We start from the raw sequence: 23,568 nt of genomic DNA on the forward strand, positions 1-23,568 counted from the left end.
CACCAATTTTAAGTTGGATAGTTACATTTACAGTTTTCAAAATAATTTCATGTACGTTCTTAAAAAAAACATTATGTTCAATTCTTCCTCACTCTGCCTTCACATTTCGGCTTAAGTGGGGTGACCGATTTTTAGAAAAAAAGAACTGTCTGCAATAAGACATAAGAAAGTTAAAACTAAAAGCATGTGCCGGTTCTATTAAAGGCTATTTACTAATCCTCCAGGTTCAAGGCCTGGATCACCCTGCCCATCAAGGGTGATCTTAAAACGGGGCTGTATTCCGTGAAAACTGCACCCCTGCCGGAAGCTTGACTCCCACCCTCCTAGCCCCACCCTCCGCCAATCGCCCCGCTGCCCTTGGTTCGGCTCCCGGCCGGCGGGCGGTCACCTGGCACACCAGCGCCCGCAGGATACCCAGGTTCGTCCTCTGCACCACGCCCGCGTCCCGAGAGAAGAAGCCCAGCGCCCGGCGACTCAGCCTGCGGCACACGTTGGGCTTCTGGCTTGGGCCCATGGAGGTGCGGGCCGGTGGTGGAGTTGGCAGGGCCCAAGAGGGGTGCGCCCCTCACTCCGGCGCCGGGCAGCGGCTGCTACCTCCGAACCTCCAGGCCCCAACTCCCCGAGGGGCCCAGGAAAAGCTGACACCCGGAGCCGGGCCGGGGGCGCACGGCAGTGAGGCAAGGTTAGGCAGAGCCGGCGCCGCCCGAGACCGGGCAATTGGAAAGGAAAAGAAACTCCCTTCCTGGCTGGCCCCTCAAACGCTCTCTGACTCCGGACCCGGCGGCCGGCACTGCGACGACCGTAACGCGCGGTCCGCCGGAGCCGTTCCCTCACTGGGAAATGTAGTTCCCAGTGCCCTCGGAGGGATCTTGACTTTTGTCCAGAACTACAACCCCCACAAGGCAGCGGGGAGCGAGCGCTTGCCCCGGCCCCGCCTCCAACCGGCCGCCGCCCCGCCCGGCCTTGCCTCCTCTGGCCGCGGCGGAGGCTGCGCCGTAGGGCTGGCGCGCCTTTCCGGCTCAGCGCGCGGCGCCAGGGGAGAACCCTGGGGGCGCTGTGCTGCAGCCTCTTGGTCCCTGTTACCTGTTCAAGCCCTGCATTCAGGGGTGCGTCCCTTGCCGCCCCGGTACCCTTACGTCTCTCAGCCCCCGACTTTTGCTCTGAGAGGCCCTGACCGGGCACCGAGAGGGTGGCGGTGTCGTGTGCTACCGCCCCTCTCCCCCGAAGGCAGCGTCCTGTGCTAAAGAAAGGTACGCTTTCCCTTCAGTCACGGCTTTCCCTTCAGTCACGCGTTGGACGTTGTGGATGAGGTGGACGGTTAAACCTTTTGGGTCCGTAAACACTATGCTTTTGTTATTATGAGTTAGTGGTGAAGGTGCTGGCATTCCCACCAAACTAGAGTTGAATTATTTTCCCGGAGGCCCGCCCTTTTGTGGTCCGCAGAGACGCAGGCTGGTTTTGCGGTAATTGCTGCATTGTCCTTACTCGCCTTTTTTTCCCCTCCTTATCGGGAATGAAATATGAAATATTTACATTGTTATTGAACTGCCTAGGGTACTCCACGTTGATTCCTCTAAGTAAAAGATAACTTTGTGACTAGCCCTGCCTGTAGGGTCAAGGTTCCTGTCATATCCTCAAGGGCTGGGTCATTGAGGATATGACATTCCTACCACACTAAGGTTTCAGTAATCATGCACCAGACGAGGGCCCTTGCTTTGCTTTTAAGTGCCTTGAGGGTGGTGTCTGCATCTCCCACGTGGCCTCTTGTTCAGACGTGGGCTAGGGAGTGATTGCATTTGACTGACAGAGCAAAAAGTACAATACTGGGTGAGTGCATTGGTTTTAAGTGTTTAGGAAAAATTTGTCATATCTCTTTTTAACTCTGCTGAATTTCCTTTAGGGCCTGGGCTTTTGCTGATTTTTTCATGACTTATTTACAGCATACTGTGGAGTGCTTTGTATATTTTTAGAGAGCGCTATAATAGTTAATTTGGTAATTCATGAATGCAGCTGTCACTGAGAAAACGAACCCAGAAAAGATAACTGGGTTTTCTTTGGCGAAAATGAAATTCAAATCATTGCTGAATTGAATTGATCACCTCTTTTTTTCTCCTTCCCCTTCACCCCAACTTGTTTGTCTCCTAGTGGTCTGTATCTCACCACCAAGTCACCCAAGGGACAGTCATCCTAGATGCCCTCTTTTCTGTCACCCTCAACCAAGTGCTTTTGATTCTGTTATCCATCTCCTCTTCATATCCCCCCCCCAGTAATTTAGGGCCTCACCATTTTACCACATTATTATGTTAAGTAGCCTCCTTTCTGCCTTACTTAAATACTTTTCAATTCCAACCCTCCACACTGCTGCCAGAGTGATTTTTCTAAAGCACAAATCTGTCATTTCCCTATTTAATCTTTCAGTGGCTCCCCGTCACCAAGAGCAGAATTTCTCAAACCTAAGTAGATACCTAGGATTCTCTATGGTGAACTTAAAATATGTTCGGTATAGATGGTTGTACATTAAATGAAGCAAAACTATAAAACAAATAAATTCTGATGAATGCTTATTTATTGTTAACAATGAGACTGTTTTTGCTGGACCTATCATGCTCTAAAAAGTAAACCTTCACTGTCCTCCGGGGCATAAATTCCTTACAGAAAGGCCTGTCCGCATTGTCCTTGTGTTGAGAGATTACTCAGTGACTTCACCTCTTTTCTTTATTTAAACCAGTGTAAAAATCTTCCTTTGTTCATTGTGTCATGATTTCATTTGAGACCTTCACTTGACAAATATCATTTATGTAAAAGTCTCCATGTCTCTCATTAAACCTGTGCCAATGATAAGCCACTTGTTTGCCAGTGCAGTCCTAAACAGAAACATGTGAACTGAAATCTTGTGACAGTACTGTAATCAATTAAAAGGTAGTCATCCAGGTGATCCAGAGTATCCTTTTGTTCAAAAATTTTTTTTTAATTTAGATTTTTAACAAATTAAAAATAAAACGTTTCTTTAGAGAAATCTCATAACCTCGAGGCTACATAATACGAATTCCTCGAGGTCAGTATAGGTGCCTTATAGGACAAAATCTGAATGCCTTAGTGTAGTATACAGGGCACTTTACTATCTGCATCTTGCCCACATTTTCAGCCTCACCTTTGCCCGTCCTTCACATTTGCTTTTTTTTTTTTAGAGTCTGTGCTTTTTAAAAAAAATTTATTAACTTATTTATTATTTTTGGCTGCATTGGGTCTTCATTGCTGCCTGCGGGATTTCTCTAGTTGTGGTGAGCGGGGACTTCTCTTCGTTGTGGTGCGCGGACTTCTCATTGTGATGTCTTCTCTTGTTGTGGAGCACGGGCTCTAGGTGTGTGGGCTTCATTAGTTGCGGCATGCAGGCTCAGTAGTTGTGGTGCACGGGCTTAGTTGCTCTGTGGCATGTGGGATCTTCCCGGACCAGGGCTCCAACCCGTGTCCCCTGCAATGGCAGATGGATTCTTAACCACTGCGCCACCAGGGAAGCCCCACATTTGCTCTTGTGCTTCTGACATGTTGCCTACTTGCTCAAGCCAGGGTGCCTTTACATTTAAATTTACTTTGTCTGGAGCGCACATTCCTTTCCTCTTATCTGTTTATCTCAAGACTCATCCCAGGTATCACAGCTCCACTCAACACACTTTTCCCGACCCCTCCATCTTCTAACATGTTAGAAGAGACAAGGCAAGTTATAGCCTTGCCTCTTCTAACACGTTACTCTGCATACACTGGTTGTGGCACTATATTAGAATTGTTGTTTGCCTGTCTTCCCAACGTTTGTGTTTAGAGAGGTCCATTCATTCATTCAACATACATATGCAGTAACCACATTTTAGGCACTGTGCTAAGGATGCATATGTATGTTGAATGAATGGGCTATTCTAAAAACAATGTTGTACAGATTCTATTGTCAGCAACTAAGTACTTTTAACATAGAATCAGATTTAGTCTTCATTCTTTAAATAAGTAGGAAACCACAATATTCATAAAAAGAAATAACTTTTTTAAAACTTTAATCCCTTGTTATAAAGCAGAAACTAACCATTGTAAAGCAATTATACTCCAATAAAGATGTTAAAAAATAAAATAAAAAATAAACCTATGGGAATCAATCATTCGATCAATAAAGATTCTTTTATTCACAAACAACAAAAACTTTAATCCCTAACAGTTCTACCTATAAAGTAGATATTTTCTTGTTGAAGGTAAAATGTCATGAACCGATATCCCTAGGTTAAGATTTGGAAATGACTTCTCTTAATTTGGGGCATAAAACAAACATTAGTTCTTTTTTTTTTTTTTCATTCTGTGTCTGTGTGATGTTTAGAGAATACTTAACCATCCTTGCCATGATACTTTAAAGACAGAAAAGAGGACATGTGAGTTCAGAAGTTAATAAAATGCTTTTTGTTCACATACGTCGTTTAAAGAGGCATAACAGAATAAATGTATAAAACACTCTGGTTATTAAACCTGAACATTTGTTCAGAGACAAAGAAATTTGAACCAAGGCCACAAGAGGTCATTCATTCAACATGTAATTATTTTCATCTACAATGTGCTGGCAGCTATTTCGGCATAGGGTATAACAATGGACAGGGAACAAGGTCCTCACGTGTTGGGAGAGATAGACAATACATCGATTTTAAAAATAAGATTTTCAGGTAGTGATAAAGTGCTGGGAAGAAGAGAAAACAGAGTGATGTGCTCGACAGTGAGTGGTTGAGAGCCCTACTGTACCCAGATGGTCAGGAAAGGCCTCTCTGAAGAGTGGAGTTTGAACTGAGCCCTGAATGATGAGGATGAGCCAATCTGCATGAACTAAGGTTAGAGTAGTCTAGGCAGAGGGATGCTCCAATTCGGGGTCCCTAAGGCAATCACAACGTTGGATTATTCTAAAATTATGAGAAGGCTAGTGTGATTCTTTAGTGTGCATGAGGGAAGTGAACTTGCCAAGGTAGGCTGGGACCAAGTCACATCGGGCATAAGGAATTTTGGATTTTATTCTGTTGTGATGGGAAGCCATAGGACACTTTGAAGAAGGAGTGTAACGTGATCTAATTTGTTATAATAAGGTCATTGTGGCTATAGTGTACTGCAGTGGCACAAGAATGGAAACAAGGAGATGGTGGCTGTTGCATTGGTCCAGATAAGAGATGATAGATAGGGGCTTCCCTAGTGACGCAGTGGTTGAGAGTCCGCCTGCCCATGCAGGGGACGCGGATTTGTGCCCCGGTCCGTTAGGATCCCACATGCCGCGGAGCGGCTGGGCCCGTGAGCCATGGCCGCTGAGCCTGCGCGTCTGGAGCCTGTGCTCCGCAAAGGGAGAGGCCACAACAGTGAGAGGTCCGCGTAACGCAAAAAAAAAAAAAAAAAGAGAGATGATAGATGGACTAGAGTGGTAGCAGGAGAGATGGAAAGAAGGGAACAGTTTCAGGATATATTTATTTTGAAAGTAGAACTGACAGGACTTCTGATGTAGATATTAAAGATGAAGGAAAGAGTCAAGTGAAATCATGATAAAGCAGAACCACAAATCAACATCCCCAAATTCCCCAGAACAAATGGAAAGCTGGGAAATACTCACGATGTGCTGTCAGTGAAAGATGCCAAGATTTCATTAAATGTACACATTAGCATTATAGACATTAATGCTGGAGAATGTTAGGATTTGTTCTATGGCTGGGGCATGTGGGAAGAGAGGAATAAAATCAGGTCCCAGAAGTAAGCAGGGGTCAGAGCATGTGAGCCCATGGCAATGTGATGGGAAAAATCTCTGGAGTGATATTACATTCCCTTAAAGAGATAGTTAGGTACAGCATCAGGACAAGAGTGAAGTAGAGAGACCAGTTAGCAGGTAATTGTAGTAGTTCAGGTGAGAGTGAGTCACTTTTGGAAATTTATTTTGAAATTATTGAGGCTTTTAACCATAAATTTGGTCTTTTATTTTTTCTCTGTATATTTTGATGATATATATCTGAACATGTAGTAGATTCATTCATATACAAAGTCCAGAAAGATTTAGGTTTAAAGGATTGATAGTAAAGTTTACAAACTATTCCTCTTATTTAAAAAAATATTTTATTTATTCAAAAGAATATGTATAGGTAACATAGCATAATATATAAATAATAATTATAAAATGATACCCAGATAGCTATCATCAACTTTAAAAAAACAGAACATTACCTAAAACTTTGACATCTCCTATGTGTCCATCGTTGTTCCTGGATCCCTCTTTCTTCTTTATATAAATAAAACATTAAGTTTTGAATGTTTTTGAACATCATATAAATTGAATCATACTGCATATATGTACTCTTCTACAAGTTGTCTATTTTTGCTTCAGCATTACACTTGACAGAGTACCTGTAGTTCATTTCATTTATTTTTACCAATATATAGTATTTCATTGTGTGAATTTACTACAATTTATTTATCCATTTTCTACTGGCTGGGCTTTTGTTTCTTTTGGGCTTTTTATTCCTAGAAAAGTGCTTCTATAGACCTTAAACCTGTGTTTTGGTACACATATTAAAAAAGGTGTTCTTTTTCTATTGCTGTGTAACAAATTACCCCAAACTAAGCACCTTAAACTAACACCCATTTATTGTCCCTCTTTTTTTTGTACACCGATGACTACTTGTCCCAGAGCCATTTATTGGAGGGGCCCTCATTTCTCCACAGATCTGTAGTGCTATCTGTTATATATCGAGTTTACATTCATAGTGTATTTCTAGGCTCTATTTTCTGGTCTATTCTATTTTTCTCTCCCTGGGTTAATGAATACCTGACCACTTTTATAATAAGCCTTTCCAGCTGGTACAGTAAGTCCTGTACCTTATTCCTTTTCTTCAGGAGGATCTTATTTCTTTTTTGCAATTGCACTTTCATATACATTTTTAAATCTGCTTAAGTTCTACAAAAACCTTACTGGAATTTTGATTGGGATGACATTAAATCTACCTATCAATTTGAAGAGAACTGACATCTTTACCATATCAAATTATCCTATCTTTGAAGACAGTATGTCTCTCCATTTATTTAGATCTTTTTAGTGTCTTTTAATGAAATTTTATAATCTTTTTATTAATGGATTGCATATTTTGCAACTTTCTAAGTACATTATATTTTTGGTCAGTGTTGTACATGGTATATGTATTTCTTTAATTTTTTGGGGGGCTGCATTGGGTCTTCGTTGTGTGAATGGTATATTTTCAAATTAGGTCTTCTCACTATGTTTTTGCTAGTATGCAAACATGCAGTTGTCTTTTTGTATATTGATCTTTTTTTTTTTTGCGGTACGCGGGCCTCTCACTGTTGTAGCCTCTCCCGTTGCGGAGCACAGGCTTCGGACGCGCAGGCTCAGCGGCCATGGCTCACTGGCCCAGCCGCTCGGCGGCATGTGGGATCTTCCCGGACTGGGGCACGAACCTGTGTCCCCTGCATCGGCAGGCAGACTCTCAACCACTGCGCCACCAGGGAAGCCCTGTATATTGATCTTATGTTTAGCAACATTGTTTTTGTATATTGATCTTTTGTTTGCCAACATTTATCTTTAATAGCAATAATTGTCATTTGTAAGGTTTGGGGGATTTTTCTACATAGATAATCATGTCCTCTGGAAACTGTGACAGTTTTGTTACTTCCCTCTCAATTCTTTTACTTTTTTTCCTCTTTCTTTTCTTACTGTGTTGGCCAGGATCAGTGCAGTGTTGAGTAGAACCAGTGATAATGGACATCCTTGTCTTATTCATGTTTATAAATGGAATACTTCTAATATTTCACCATTAAGGATGACATTGTAGGTTTTTGGTAGCTACCTTTTATTAGGTTAATGAACTTCTCGTCCATTCCATATTTGCTAAAAGTCTTGTTCATTTTATTTTTAGTCATGAATGGGTGTTGAATTTTATCAAAGACTTTGTCTGTAACTGCTGAGGTGATAATATAATTTTTTTCCTGTAATCTGATAATGTGGTAATTACATAAATATATTTTCTAATGTTAAACCAAACTTGAGTTTAGATAAGTTTTGGTGATGTGTTTTGTTTTTTAAACACTGGAATTTGGGCAACTGCTGGCTTCATTGCTCTCTCAGCTCTTTGGATCTTTGCTAGCTTTTGGTCTCTGAGGGTTTCTCTTTCTTTTTTGCTGGCTCACTGATGTATCGATATTTAACAAGATATATTTTTTAATGTATTTGTCCAGGCTTTTGGGAATATTTTATAGCAGAAAGGTTTTGGGGGTATCAGGCTCACCAAATTACCAGAACAAGAATTCCACTTTCTCATATTTTTAGTGTAAAAGCTTCCATTAATGTAAGATACGATCACTTAGCACCATTTCTGTCTTCTCTTCTTCTTGTCTGTGTGCACAACCATGCCTCTCCCTGCTGAAATCAAGGAAGTGGAGTTGTGTGGTAGAAAGAGCATCACATCAGGAGTCACAAGGCACAAGTTGTAGCAGCATCACATAGTGAAATTTTGACTAAGCCATTTACTCTGTTTCCTTCAATCATCTGCTAAGTGGAAATGGGATTGAAGTGAATCACATGAATTTATAAACATGAACACACTGTTGTAGAGAGTTTGGGAAAGAGAGAAGATTGATTAAGTAGCACAGAGCATTGTTTTTTTTTTTAGGGTAGAGAAATTTCGTATGATACTGTAATGGATACATAACACTGTGCATTTCTTTCTTTTTTTTTTTTTTTCTTTTCCTGTAGTGCCATGCATGGCATGCAGGATCTTAGATCCCCAACCAGGGATCAAACCCATGCCCCCTGCATTGGAAGCGTGGAGTCTTAATCATTGGAGTGCCAGGAAAGTCCCAGACTATGCATTTATTAAAACCCATATAGCTTTACAGCACAAAGAGTAAAACTTAATGTATGCAAAATTTAAAAAAAGAAGGGGAAGAGGGGGTTCCAGGATATAATGCAGACGGTGACAAAAGAATCTAACTGTATTACAAATGTATGCGGTGATCTCACTGAAAGGGGCAAGAGAAAAGGTGCTGACCTAAGTAACTTTGAAAATGAGACTGTAAGACTAAAAGCAGTAGGAACTATACATAAGCGCTGTCCTCTAGTTGATAAAAGTTTCCCACAGAGGTATGGGTTAATAATTCTGAAACTACTACACATGAGTACTGGAATTAAACAATTAATAGCTGCATGGTGGATGATGGCAACCAGATTTCTTACTGTTGGAGTGGGAGGTTATAGACAACCAAGTGGGGAAGGCTAGAATGATCCATGTGGTAATGGATTAGAGTTGGAGACATTAGTATAAACTCTAGTTAGCTTACTATAGATACAGATGGATACATATGAAACATTTATAGATAAAGATATGTGTATATACATGGTTTAGTATATACACATGTTTCCTTGCTTTGTCAGTTGAGAGGGCCTAGAAGCAAGGACAGGGTAGTAGCAAAGAGCACACCCAGCACCCAGACCATTCTCCAATAAAAGGAACAAACACTCTATTTATTTAATAAATTATTTTATTTTATTTATTTTTGGCTGTGTTGGGTCTTCATTGCTGCACACGGGCTTTCTCTAGTTGCGGTGAGCGGGGGCTACTCTTCGTTGTGGTGCACAGCCTTCTCATTGCGGTGGCTTCTCTTTGTTGCAGAGCATGGGCTCTAGGTGTGCAGGCTTCCATAGTTGTAGCACGCAGGCTCAGTGGTTGTGGCCCGCGGGCTCTAGAACGCAGGCTCAGTAGTTGTGGCGCACAGGTTTAGTTGCCCCGCGGCATGTGGGATCTTCCCAGACCAGGGATTGAACCCATGTCCACTGCATTGGCAGGCAGATTCTTAACCATTGCGCCACCAGGGAAGTCCCAACACTCTTTAGAGGAAATGGCTGATTCTAGGACTGGGTCAAGGAATATACAAGAGTCTGTAGCATCTTGTAGTGCCAGAAAGTAAAGAAGTGCTCAAAAATACAATGATGGGAATGTGTCAAAAGGATATAGGAGACAACAGAAAGAGCTCTTTTTTTTTTGCGGTACGTGGGCCTCTCACTGCTGTGGCCTCTCCCGTTGCAGAGCACAGGCTCTGGACGCACAGGCCCAGTGGCCATGGCTCACGGGCCCAGCCGCTCTGCGGCATGTGGGATCTTCCCAGACCGGGGCACGAACCCGTGTCCCCTGCATCGGCAGGCGGACTCTCAACCACTGCGCCACCAGGGAAGCCCCAGAAAGAGCTCTTAATTGGCAAAGCAGGAATAGTTTGAACAACAAAATAAAGTAGTATTGGGTTATAACCCAAAGTTTAAAATAAATATCTATGAGACTGTACTGATATAAACAAATGATTGAACAAATAAATGGGGGAGAAGAAACAAATCTCCCTTGCAAAAACATTCCAAATAATTTATGTAGACACTTCACCCTTAAAAAGGTGGAGCATAACTCCCCTCTCCTTAAGTGTTGGCTGTGCATAGTGACTTCCTGCCAAAGCATATGGTATGGAAAAGAGGGGGGTTGGTAACTTTACAGTAGAAACCTGTCAGTCACTACCTCAGCCAATTTATCAAGGTTAACATCAACAGTGGTGAGTCATGTTCATATCACGTACCCTTGATATGATGTGATAAGAATGGCACTTTACCTCTGTGGTTTTCCTCCCTAAAGCCCATAACCCCAGTCTAATCATGAGAAAAACATCTGATGAATATTTACTGAGAGGTATTCTAAAGATAACTGATCAGTACTCCTCAAAACTGACAAGGTCTTCAAAAACAAAGAAAGTTTGAGAAACTGTTAGAGCCAAAGAGGAGCCTAGGGAGACTTGATGGCGAAATGTAATGTGGTGTCCTGGAAGGAAGATGAGCTCAGGTACCAGCCTGCCTGGGTTCAGATCTCAGCCTCACTACTTATTAGTGTGTGAACCTGGTTACCCTAACTAGAATTACTTAACCTCTATGTGCCTCAATTTACTTATCTGTTAAATGGGTTCTTGGGGGGACTAAATGACTTAACATATGTAAAGCACTTAGAGTAATGCCTGGCACATAGCCAGCACTATATAATTGTTTGAGTCTATTATTACTACTTTGCTTTGCTCTTTAGCTTTGGGGATCTCTGTGATTATAGCTGAATTTCAGTGACTCTCCTTCAGCATACTGAGTTTTAGCTTGGCACTCTGACAAAACAGTATTCATAATGTTTTGCTTATAAGGGAAAAATTATCAAGATGGTAAACATTCAAGAGAAAGTAGGACCAGAACTTGAGGATTCCCAACCCCAGTTTCCTGCTACATATATGTAGTATTGACTGAGTGAATGCAGAAGCCATGAAACCTGACAGGATACTTTTTATGGGCCTAGACATGCCAACATAGAGATTCTGAAGTTAACTTTGGTTTTTCAGTAGATTCCTTATTAAAATATCCACTTCCCTTGTTAAACTGATGTTCTTTTAGGACAAAGCACTGCCTGCAGTGCAAACCCCTCAGATTTAGGGTTCAGCACCTAAAATTTTGGTGATATTTGAAACAAAATGGAATGAATGTATTATAGAAACATGTTTTAGGCCTTTTACTTCTCTGCCTAGAATACGTACCAACTCTTCAGAAAACCCCTTATAGATCAGCAGCTCAGGTAGAATAGAGCTCTGAGAAGAACGTAAAATTTGGAGTCAGGAGACCTGCTTGGAGTGTGGGTTCTTGTAGCTGTGTGATCAAGGCCACTCATTAACCCCTTTGAGCCTCAGCTCCCATCTGTAAAATGGTGATAACAGAAGTGCTTGCCCTGCCTTCCTCCCTTGCTTATAGAATTGTTGTAAGGATTAGGTGTGAAAATGAATGTGAGAGCTCTTTGTAAGTTGTAAAACCTATACAAGTATTATTTGTTATGATAATCTCAGGTTTTCAACCAGAGTAAAATTCTCATGGAGCTTTATAGTCATATTAAGTGTTGCAGTCATCTGCACACCTTTACTTACTTATTATGTAACAAATTGAAGTCATTCGAATTTAAGATGCTTTAGATGGTATATTTTCTCATAGGACTTTAGTTTTTATGATGTTTTTCTTTGGTGTAACAAAGGAAGGCATTGTTTTAATCTGGAATTGTCTCTTTGAGGTGGCAGTTTCAGGAAATGTTTTCCAAACTCTTCACTGAAATTGGCTGTATAGAGAACACAAAAGTGTATTCCTGTCATTTAGAAGTTGTCTCCTGCAGACACAGACCCTCTTGTCCTGGTGTGGAGCTGACCAGCAGAGGGTGCACAAGCTTTCCCAGCAGCTAGGCTGGGCAGACCTGACTGGTGCCATCTGTGTGTGCTGCCTGATGATTAACAAGTACTATAAATGAAAAGGTTCTAGCACATCGGAAACACAGTTACCAAATGGAAGGAGACAGCAGCCATAATGTCACACAGCAGTGTAGGAAGCACCTCCCTAGTTGGTGAATAGGAAGTTTCTGGATAACTGGAATTTGATATTCTAATGTGGTTTTATTTGTCTGTTTTACACCTTCTCCTCTTTGCTTTTTCCAATTTCTTTCTCTTTCCAGCTTTCTTACCCCACCTTCTCAGCATCTGCAATTGTCTGCCTCACCTGGTCTAACAAATTGGGGTCTTTTAAAAGTAGCCTTTCTTTGGACTTCTTTGACCTTAAGGTATTTGGGTCCTGAATCCAGCCAACTACATTAGTGGGACCCAGCATTCTGTCTGGGTCCCACTAACCAAACTCTTACAAACTCCATGGCATCTTTTCCTCCATGGAAATGGGTGACCATCAGAAAATTTTGTAACCTTTTAGTGTTACTGTCACTACTGCCCGTATCATCTTTTTTCCCCCTTCCTTCCCAAGCGTGGATAGTATATAGAATGTATATAGTTACTGGTTTTTAAAATATTTTTATATTTTCTGATTATAAAAGTAATTTGAGTTTTCTCAAGAAGAACATTTTGAGACACATTAAGAAGAAAATATAAGGATGTCCTTGAGCCTTTCAGTCAAAGGGAACTACCATAAACTCTTCCAGACTTTCTCTATGCATACACATAGGTGTTGGTATGTGTATTAATTTTTTAAAATGAAATCATACCATAGGTACTCTTTTGTACCTTTTTTACTCTACCTAATAAATCATGGACTTCTTTCCATATCAACAGCTTTAGGTTTTTAGCAACATTCTAAGTAACTACATAATTTTCCTTTATATAGGTGTACAATAATTTAGTCAGTCCTCTAAAGATGAATATTTGGATTGTTTGCAGTTTTTCAGTATAATGCTGTGACAAATCCTTAATATATTCTTCTGATTATATTCTTAGGATATATTTCTAGAAATGGAATTTTCCATCAGATTTCTTCTTTAAACATGTTCATGTGTATTGCCAAAGTTCCCTCAGGAAAGGTCTCTTAGTACAATCTCCCTGGCAATGTGTGAGGATGCTTGTTCTTGCACACCACTGATCACAACATTTCACCTTTGCCAAAATGATGGTGAGTAACCCACTGCACCAATTTTTTTTAAATTGGTGGACTTTCTGCTCTCCATGTCACCCCAGAAAATTAATCTATGGCAGCAGTTCTCAAGTTTTTTGGTCTCAGGACCACTTGACACTCTGAAAAATTATAGAGGCCCCCCCCCAAGAGCTTTTGTTTATATGGATCATCGTTATCATTATTTGCTGTATTAGAAATTAAACCTAAGAAAAAATTTAAATATTTATTTAAGTCCTTTTAAAACAATAATAAACCTATTGCATATTAGTATGAATACCCTTTTTTATTAAAAGTATTTTCCAAAAGAAAAAAATTAGAAGAGTAGGATGGTTTTACATTTTTGCATAGCTCCTTAACGTATGGCCTAAAAGAAGATGGCTAGATTCTTATATTTGCTTTTGCACTGTCTATTATATGTTGTTCCAGTTGATATATATGAAGAAAATCTGATCTCACACAGATATATAAGTAGTTAGAAAGGGGCGGAGTACTTTAAAAGTCTATTCAGATGAGTTTGAAGAATCTCCTTTAATACTACACTAAATCCCAGTAAGTGGTAGCTTCTTTTTTTAATTAATTAATTTATTTATTTATTTTTGGTTGCGTCGGGTCTTCGTTGCTGCGCGCGAGCTTCCTCTAGTTGAAGTGAGCTGGGGCTTCTCATTGTGGTGGCTTCTCCTGTTGTGGCTCGTGGGCTCTAGGCTCACGGGCTTCAGTAGTTGTGGCACACAGGCTTAGTTGCCCCACAGCACGTGGGATCTTCCTGGACCAGGGCTCGAACCTGTGTCCGCCTGCATGGGGCAAGCGGATTCTTAACACTGCACCACCAGGGAAGTCCAGTATTAGTTTCTTAAAGGTTAATTGCAATATAATATTTGAAATCATACCTGTGAACTTTTTCTACTCTGTTACATTAAAATCCATTGGTCTGTCTTGCACTTTGAGTGGATCTTTTACCCATGCATGATTTTGTGATATCGTATGTTGGCCATCTGGAAAATATTGGTTCACTGAGTTGTGCAGGTCTTCCAAATGTTGACACATTTCATGATACAATATCAAAAATACTTTATTCTCATCAGAACAGTGTTTAAGTGTCAGCAAGCTGTTAAGCTCACAGTGGTGGACACAGGGTTTCCAAAATTCTAATTTCTTTGCTTAAAAGCTTGAATTTTATTCAATGGCAACAAATGCTGTCAGTTGTTTCTTGACAGGCTTACTTGTTTTGAGAAAATGCCCAAAGTAAAAATGGGGTTCCATGAAAACAGTCTTCATTGCTTCATCAATGATATGCTTAAGTGAAACTGGTTTTTCCTTTTTTTTTCTTCAAATGCATGGTTGGTTAAAGAAGGCATGACCTCTAGTATAGTTTGGTGCCACTGCCTTGATTCAGACCAAGGTCCAGCAATTTTATCCACCATTGCCTGTACACCATCAGTGCAAACGTCACCACAGGTAAAAGGCAAATAACATGTTGATGGTATTGTGAAAATAATTCTGACCTTTTGCAGTACCCACTTAAAGTGTCTTGGGGGCCCCTAGGGATCTGTAGACCACACTTTGAAAACCGCAAAAGGTCTAAGGTAATCATAGGAACTCATCTCTGGAGAGACTGGTTTAGGAATAGTTTGTGACCCAGTTCTGGCCAGTGAAATCTGAGAGCAAGTCTGTTGAAGAACTTGTGAAAAAGTTTCCTCATCACTAAAAGAGGCATAAGAAAGAGATGATCCTTTTCCTGCTCTGGATATTGCCATGCCAGTGTGATGCTGGAACTGCTGCAGCTGTTTTGTAATTAACAAAGCGAACCAGCCTTAGAATGAGGTGATGCTATTTAGAGCAAGATGGAGAAATGGCATGAACCTGGGTCCTTGATGACATTATAGAACTGAAACCATACCTGGAACTTGCCCAACCTCTGGACTTAGTTCTGAGAGATAACATGCTCTATTTATTTGAGCCAGTTTGATAGTGTCTTCTGTTACTTGCAGTCATAAGCATCCCCCGAAGTTATTTATTATTAGTGTGATGAACATTTTTAAGTGTTTAGTGGCCATTTGCATTTCTTTGTGAATGCTTATTGATGGTATTAGCACATTTTTCTACTGAGGTCATTTATAATTATTTTCTAAACATCCTTATATATTAATCATATTAACACATTGTAATATTTTGCATTTATTTCCATGAGTGTCTTTTTATATATAGTATATCATCCTGTACATTCCTATAGCAATCAATTAGTCTTTTTCTATTTTATGGCTTTGGTATAATGTTCAAAAGAGTCTTTTCTACCCCACTTTTTAGTAAGTATTCACCTATATTTTTTTCTAAGCCTATAAAAAGTATTTTTACATTAAAAACTTTAATTCATCTGGAATTCATTTGGTGTTAGATAGAGTAGGGATATAACTATTTTTTCTGAATAGGTAGCCCCTTTCTTAATACGCTTTTTGAATAGGCCACAGTCTTAACGTACTGATTTGAAATACTAGCTTTATTACAAATGGAATTCTTATATATAATTTGACTAGTTTCTGGACTTTCTATTCTGTTCTAGTGCTTTTGACTATATATCCTGGCACTATAGACATGGCCAGGATATATTTGCTTTCTAGAGTATTGTAATGTAGGAAGGGCAAGGACCTACCCCAACCCCTCCCTAACCCTACGCCACCACAATCAACAGCACACATTTCCCCTGCAGTATTTTCTTGGTACTTTCTGCATGTTTATTCTTCCAGATGAACTTTAAAATTATTTGTTAAGTTCCCCAAAGACAATTTTTGGAACTTTGATTGGAATTACTTTAATTTTGGCGAGAATTTACATTTTTTGGTTTGTTTTTTGCGGTTACGAGGCCTCTCACTGTTGTGGCGCCTCCCGCCGCGGAGCACAGGCTCCGGACGCGCAGGCTCAGTGGCCATGGCTCACAGGCCCAGCCGCTCCGCAGCATGTGGGATCCTCCTGGACCGGGGCATGAACCCGTGTCCCCTGCATCGGCAGGCGGACTCTCAACCACTATGCCACCAGGGAAGCCCTACATTTTTTTTACAATATTGAATCTTCAGCTCCAGAAACCCATGTACTGTCTTCCTATTTATTAAATTATCTTCCATGCTCCTCTGTAGAGTTGTATAGCTTTCTTAATATCAGTCCTGTACATTTCTGGCTAAATTTATTCCTAGGTATTTCATATAATTTTTTTGTTGTAATTGTAAGAAAGGCTCCTTTCCCCCCTGTATATTTTCTATTTTTGTTATCAATATTAAAAAAAAACTTTAAAAAATCTAGCTCATATTTCTAGATAGTTTTGGCTTCTCAAAACAGATATAAGCACAAAGGATACTATCATTTGTGGCAGTACAGTGTGTACTATGTGCACTTGATTTATGAGGTATGACTGTTTGAGGACGTTTAAGGAAACAGAAACATACCCAGAAGCTATTATCTTAATGAATATGATCTTTCCAAGCTGGTTATGTTGGGAATATGTACATTTATGGCAACAAGAACAACCTTACTCTAAAAACAACAAAAGGTATATTTCTAAAACAAAAGTATTGCCACTTACTGAGGATATGAAAAAGGGATCAATTAGCTTGCTATGAGGACATTATCTGAAAATAATGTTTTCAAAGATGTTTTACTGTTATTGGAATAAATAGTAATCTCTTAAGGTGATTTATTTGAAAGGACAACATTTATTTTGATGTAAAGTTGTAATTTTTAGTTAAACAACATACCTTTATAGGCACACCTTCTGTTATCAGGTGGCAACGAGATGGCCAACATGTTTTTTGTGTTTGCTATTGTTGTTTTAAAAGAATCATTTAATCAGATTGTTTTTTGTATTAAATAAAATTCCAGTTGCCCCAGGCATTATGGATTGGCAGTGTTTCAGCTGTTTGGGAAAATGGAATTTGCCAGTTTTCTAAGATCATCTAAAATAAAGAAACAAATTTCTTTTCATCCACATTATGGATTTTGAAAGCATGTGTAGTCTAGCCTGGTATCTTAATCACCATTTAAAATGCTCCTGTGGAAAATGTGGTTCTGAGCTCTTAACAGCTGACTTACAAATGGTCTTAGAAATAAGACCTTATATAGATTGAAGATTACTATGGTTTCTCTACATATCGTGGTCCTTGGAAGTTAAAGCTATAATTAACATTCTCAATTATTCTCAAGCAACTTGCTGTGTCATTATTATTCACGGGCTATTTGTTTTAATCATTCTTAAATGTATTGATATTTTAGTTTATGTAATTTCTGAATGAGTTTATTATATGTTAAGTAAAGAGTGCTTGAGTTTTTTTTTCTTTGGATGAGGAGTCTGACTCTAGGTCAGAATCATATGTATGATCTTTCAGGCCTGGCAGTTAGTGATTAAGACTTTTCCTGCAAGGCCTCATTGGAAGAAGCTGCCATCCGCACACCAGAATTGGTATACAGCCAGTGCACTGCAGTTTTCTGTAGGGATTCCAGTCAAGCCTTCCCCCACCCACCCCCCCGCCCTGCCTCTCCCCACTCTGTGTGGCCATACTTTTATGTATATCTGCATTCTGATAAAGTGAATGCATGTGTGGGGACCCACAAAATGGATGTCACGCCAGTGGCCTAGTCAAGGTCACATTTCTAAACCTTAGTCAGCCTGCCCTTATGGGAAACACCTGTCAAGGAAACCTAACTACTACAATCGCAGTCCTCCAACCTAATTTTAGCTAGCTCACCTTACCCTAGAAAACAGGACCTGCAAGCCTTATAAGGAAATCCCTGACCTCCTAGGCAATCATGCTGTTTCCACATTGCCTCTTCTAGTGTACTATAAAGCTTGCTCTTGTCCAAAATCCCCTGGGAAGAGTGTTCCACTGCTAGTTTTTTCATTTGACAATTCCTAGACCAGATGCCTGCGTTCAGAGGACTCCTTATTGGGGGCCTCTGCGGAGACCCTTTCTCCACTTTGGCTCAGTACCATTCCTCTTAGCTCTTCCCTTCTTCCTAAACCCCCCACTCTGCGCCGGTCCGTGCGCCCACAAAAAGGCATTAGCCTCTTTTTCAGGGGTCTGGGGCAGTGAGACAGTTTCCCCCATCTTTGTTGCATCCACTCGATCCTTGCCTGGTGTCATTCCACAGGGGAAAATGGAACACTGGGGAGCCGGTGCCTCTTTTTGCCTCTTGTTTACACTGTTAGGGTAAGTAAAAGGCTTGATTGCTACTTTCACAGTTTGCCTTTTTGTCCTAATGGGCCACCTCAATACTTGATTGCTCAATAGAGGGAAGTGGAAATGGGGTTCCTAATTATTTGTGATTTTTTTTTCCTTTTCAAGCTTTAAGGGGTGTCTTTTAGAAATGTTTCTGGAATTCACTGAATAATAGTTTGACTTTACATTTGTGAAACACTATGTCGTTTATAATGTTCTTTCTAAAAACTTTGTGACTTAGGAATTATCTCCATTTAAGAAATGAGCCTGGGCTTCCCTGGTGGCGCAGTGGTTGGGAGTCCGCCTGCCGATGCAGGGGACACGGGTTCGTGCCCCGGTCCGGGAAGATCCCACATGCCGCGGAGCGGCTGGGCCCGTGAGCCATGGCCGCTGAGCCTGCACGTCCGGAGCCTGTGCTCCGCAACGGGAGAGGCCACAACAGTGAGAGGCCCGCGTACCGCAAAAAAAAAAAAAAAAAAAAAAAAGAAATGAGCCTTAGGCAAAGTAAGTCACTTTCCCAAAAATCTTGATTAATGGATTGGCTGTACCATGACTTCAACTTGAGGCTTATTCTGTTCTCAGTTCAGCACTTTCTACTATACCACCCCACTTCATTGGTAAATTAGTCTTTCACTTTCTTGGGAAGTTGGGACTACTTTAGGGCTGAATAATAAGCATATCAGATCAAGTAGGAAGCTTGATCCTGTGGTATTAATGAAGCCCTAGGGAAATTGTAAGGAGAGCCAGACTAACGGTAACAACAGTAATATCAACTAAAGTTTATTGAGCACTTATCATGCACCTAGCACTATGCTACATTATGCTAGATAGATCACCTTCTATAACCCTCCCATATTTTGCAATAATCTTATTAGTCACATTTTATTGAGGAAATTGAGGTTAACAAAGTTAAGTATCATGTTAGAGGTTATATGGTAGTAAGTGGCAGATCCTGGATTCAACTTAATCCAAACCCTTTGCCTCTTCACCTGAAATTGTTTTCCAAGGAGAATTGAGGTGATTCTGCCCTACTTGGAGTATTTCTGCTGTTAAGAGTGGGAGAAGAATTCTCTGGAACAGAATCTTCTAATACTGTATTTCTCAATGTTGAAAAATATATAAACCTTCATTTAAAGGAAGAAAATTCTCAGACCCCTGAGTTGATATTTTACTATATTATTAATACAAATCTGGTTATAAGCTCCTTGTACATAGAACTATTATTCAACTATAAAATCAAAATAAGCACAAATACAACCACAAAGCCAATAAAATTCAAATTAACAACATTATAACATGACTGCTGATGTTTTACCAAAACTGACTTGCAGCTCTCATTATAAACAGGGTACTGACCACCACCACACAGGTTCTTTGGACTTCATCCCATCTGTACTGTGTGTGCTATGTGTCTTCTCAATTCCCTCACCACTTTTCTCAACTCGAAATACTGCAGAATCGGGCTTCCCTGGTGGCGCAGTGGTTGAGAGTCCGCCTGCCGATGCAGGGGACACGGGTTCGTGCCCCGGTCCGGGAGGATCCCACATGCCACAGAGTGGCTGGGCCGGTGAGCCCATGGCCACTGAGCCTGCGTGTCCGGAGCCTGTGCTCCGCAACGGGAGATGCCACAACAGTGACAGGCCCACATACCGCCAAAAAAAAAAAAAAATACTGCAGAATCTTTTTACAGTGTGCTGTGTACTCAGATGCATCCTTTCTATCTTATATCTGTGCTACTTGTGGCAACAAGATCATAAATGCACATATAGGCACTGAAGTCAAGTAGCAGTTATACATTTGCTCCTACTGGTTTTATTTTTTAGATTATCATAATAAATATACAATTTAAAAAGTTGTCATAGGATCTTAGATGTGTCCAGTGGGGGATTGATCCTGAGGAGCAAAGGATGGAGATTTATTATAATGACCTGCTGAAGATTAAAATGAGGTGGTAGTTGGGGGTCCATATTTCAGCTTTTTGTCCATGCTAAAATGTTTCTTTTTCCTAGGTGTTCATGGCCTTGTGGTTCTCCCACACTGTAAGCATCTCTCATTCAAATAGGATTTCCTTCTCCTTGTTACAGCATTACTGTTTTTGTTACTAGGTGACATAGGTTAAACTCAGAAGGCCTAATTACTAACCAGTACCTTCTGTCTGTCTTTTCTTCCCCTTGTTTCTGTTAAACCCAGACTTCAACCACATCAAGTCCATCAACCTTCCCCAATCCCTCCTTCTCCTCTCTCCTCTTTATTTTTAGGTTTCTAGTCATTTGGGGTTTTTATGGTCATTTGTTATATTCTCCCTCAATTCCACATCCTAAATCACCATTACTTTCTGTACTACAAGCCTAGACAGGCCTAAAAATCTAGGTAAAACCACATATTTTCCCCTCAGACTGCCTGGTGGTAGAGGAAATCACATAACTGCTATATTATTTAGGTTACTTTTGGTTGGAGATAACAGAAAACTCAGACTGGCTTAAACAATTAAGGGAATATATTGGCTCAATAACTGAAAAAGCCAGATGTGGGACTGGCTTCAAATGAAACTTTAACTAATTAACAGTAGGACCTAACTTCTTTTTATTTTCCCAATTTTCCTTCTTCAGAGTTGGCTTCATCCTAAATGTGTACCGTGCCATCATCCTTAGGCCAGGTAGCTTCAAGATAGCTTTTGTCATGGACTGAATTGTGTCCCCTTCCCCCAAATTCATAGGTTGAAGCCCCAAACCCCCCCCCCATGTGACTATATTTGGATAAGGCCTTTGTGGAGGAAATAAAAGTTAAGTGAGGTGATAAGGATGGAGCCCTAATGCAATAGAAATGTGTCCTCATAAGAAGAGAAAGAGATACCCAAGATCTCTCTCTCCACAAGCATGCAAGATGGAAGGCCATGTGAGGACACAGCAAGAAAGTAGCAAGAAGGACCTCACCAGAAACCAACCCTGATGCCACCTTGATCTTGGACTTCTAGCTTCCAGAACTGTGAGAAAATAAATTTCTACTCTTTAAGCCACCCAGGCTGTGGTATTTTGTTAAGGCAGCCTGAGCTGACTAATACAGCTTTCAGTAGCTCCAGGGCTTCATGCTTCCTCTTTCATGTGTAACAGGTATGATAAATCATCTTTGTCCCAAAATCTCTAGCACTAGACCTAAGAGATGCACTCTGTTGGCCAGATTTAGTCTGATGCTCACCTCTGAACCAGTCACGATGCCCACAGATTTGGAATGTACTGATTGGCTCAGTGTAGGTTATGCAGTCCATCTCTGGCTTCAGCCAGGTCCACTGTGGCTTCTCTGCAAACTCACAGATTCCAGGTCCATGAGCTATTGGAAGTGGGGAGTGAGTACTCAGGAGGCAGCTAATAAATGATCACTAATTTGAGTTGCAACTTCATGTGGGCCAATTATGTTGTTCACATTATTTTACTCAAATGTTGTTAGTTTCCTTTCTCATTTTTTTTTCCTGTTCCTTCTTTTCTCAGGTTCCCTACCTTGCAGCCTCTTACTTCACAAAGAAGAGAGCATTGGGAAAGGGTTCTCTTAACAATCTTCCCTTCCACTACAAACACACCTGTTCTCACTCATCAGAGGATGAGATTGTTCTTGATGCCTTACATGGATAACATGTTTTCTGTGTACTTATTCCCCCTCCCTACCTCCCACTTCTGGAAACTTGTTTGTCAACAATCCATCTCTTTCCGCTATCTTCAGTCTATTTTGTTTCCGACACTGGGTTTTCTCTCATCCTACAAAGATACTTAGGATTCTTTGCATCTAAACAAATACTTTGACCTAGGGAATCCCTTAAGATAAGGCCCAAGTTCTGTTTTTTCTTCGCTACTGCCTATCAGAGTCCTCTACATTTACTACCTCCCCTACCCCAGTGACCTACTTATTCCTAAAGTCTGCATTCTGCCAGCACAGCCAGGATTCAAATCACTTTGATAAAGGTCATAATTGATCTGTGCCTTCAAAACCAATTATTTATTTTTAGCTTCTCCTTTTTTAATGTTCTTTAGTATTTGATCACATAAACTGGTTCCTCTTCCTCTACCTGACTCCTAAGTATTGTATTCCCTTGAGTTCTATCTCCTTTTTTTCTTGATCAATTCATCATGACTTCACCCACCAACCTGTAGACCAGTGACTTGTCTCTGAAATCTATATCTCTAATGCTTACTAATTACCTGAACTCATTTCCAACTATCTTTTGGTGATATTCATTTGAATGTATTGTGGGATCCTTAAAATTTGTCATGTGCAAAGTGACCTTATTCTCTTCCCTTCCCTACCCACACCCCACCATTATCCACCTTTTTTTTTTGCGGTACGCGGGCCTCTCAATGTCGTGGCCTCTCCCGTTGCGGAGCACAGGCTCCGAACGCACAGGCTCAGTGGCCATGGCTCACGGGCCCAGCCGCTCCGCGGCATGTGGGATCTTCCCAGACCGGGGCACGAACCCGTGTCCCCTGCATCGGCAGGCGGACTCTCAACCACTGCGCCACCAGGGAAGCCCATGCCACTATCTTTGGCTCTCATGATCTGTGACAAATTCTTCTTGAGTGTAGCCCTCATCTAATCAATTCTGTATAGGAGTGGTTTTAAGTCATTGATGTGCACCAGGATCATATGTGAAGATTTAAGAAGCCGTAGATGCCCCAGTCCCCGAGCTTTGATTTTTACTGCTCTCGTTTAGGGCGCAGTAATTGGCAGGATAAGACCATCATAACAATCTTTATAAAATACAATCTGATCATGTTGTTTACCTGTTTAGAACTTATCAGTTGTTGACAGTGTCTATAAGAAAATATTCAAGCTGCTTAATTTGGTTTACATAAAGATTCCTCATTATCTGGCCCCTGC

The 23,568-nt window shown here is 40.8% G+C and overlaps 2 protein-coding genes across 5 annotated transcripts in view; one reads left to right on the forward strand and one right to left on the reverse strand.

Moving 5' to 3' along the window:
• DCAF17 (DDB1 and CUL4 associated factor 17) overlaps positions 1-824 on the reverse strand; it is a 33,100-nt gene extending 32,276 nt beyond the window's left edge. For all 3 annotated transcript variants that reach the window (XM_032638234.1, XM_032638232.1, XM_032638233.1), the window contains exon 1: positions 389-824. In XM_032638234.1, the coding sequence (XP_032494125.1) occupies positions 389-514 (126 nt within the window). In that variant the 5' untranslated portion in view covers positions 515-824. The remainder of the gene's footprint in view (positions 1-388) is intronic.
• A 205-nt stretch (positions 825-1,029) lies between these two features.
• METTL8 (methyltransferase like 8) overlaps positions 1,030-23,568 on the forward strand; it is a 79,498-nt gene continuing 56,959 nt past the window's right edge. For both annotated transcript variants that reach the window (XM_032638638.1, XM_032638639.1), the window contains exon 1: positions 1,030-1,250. The gene's annotated coding sequence lies outside the window, so the exon portion shown is untranslated. The remainder of the gene's footprint in view (positions 1,251-23,568) is intronic.

The sequence above is a fragment of the Phocoena sinus genome, chromosome 7 (assembly GCF_008692025.1).
Source record: "Phocoena sinus isolate mPhoSin1 chromosome 7, mPhoSin1.pri, whole genome shotgun sequence".
In the NCBI taxonomy this organism is placed as follows: domain Eukaryota; kingdom Metazoa; phylum Chordata; class Mammalia; order Artiodactyla; family Phocoenidae; genus Phocoena; species Phocoena sinus.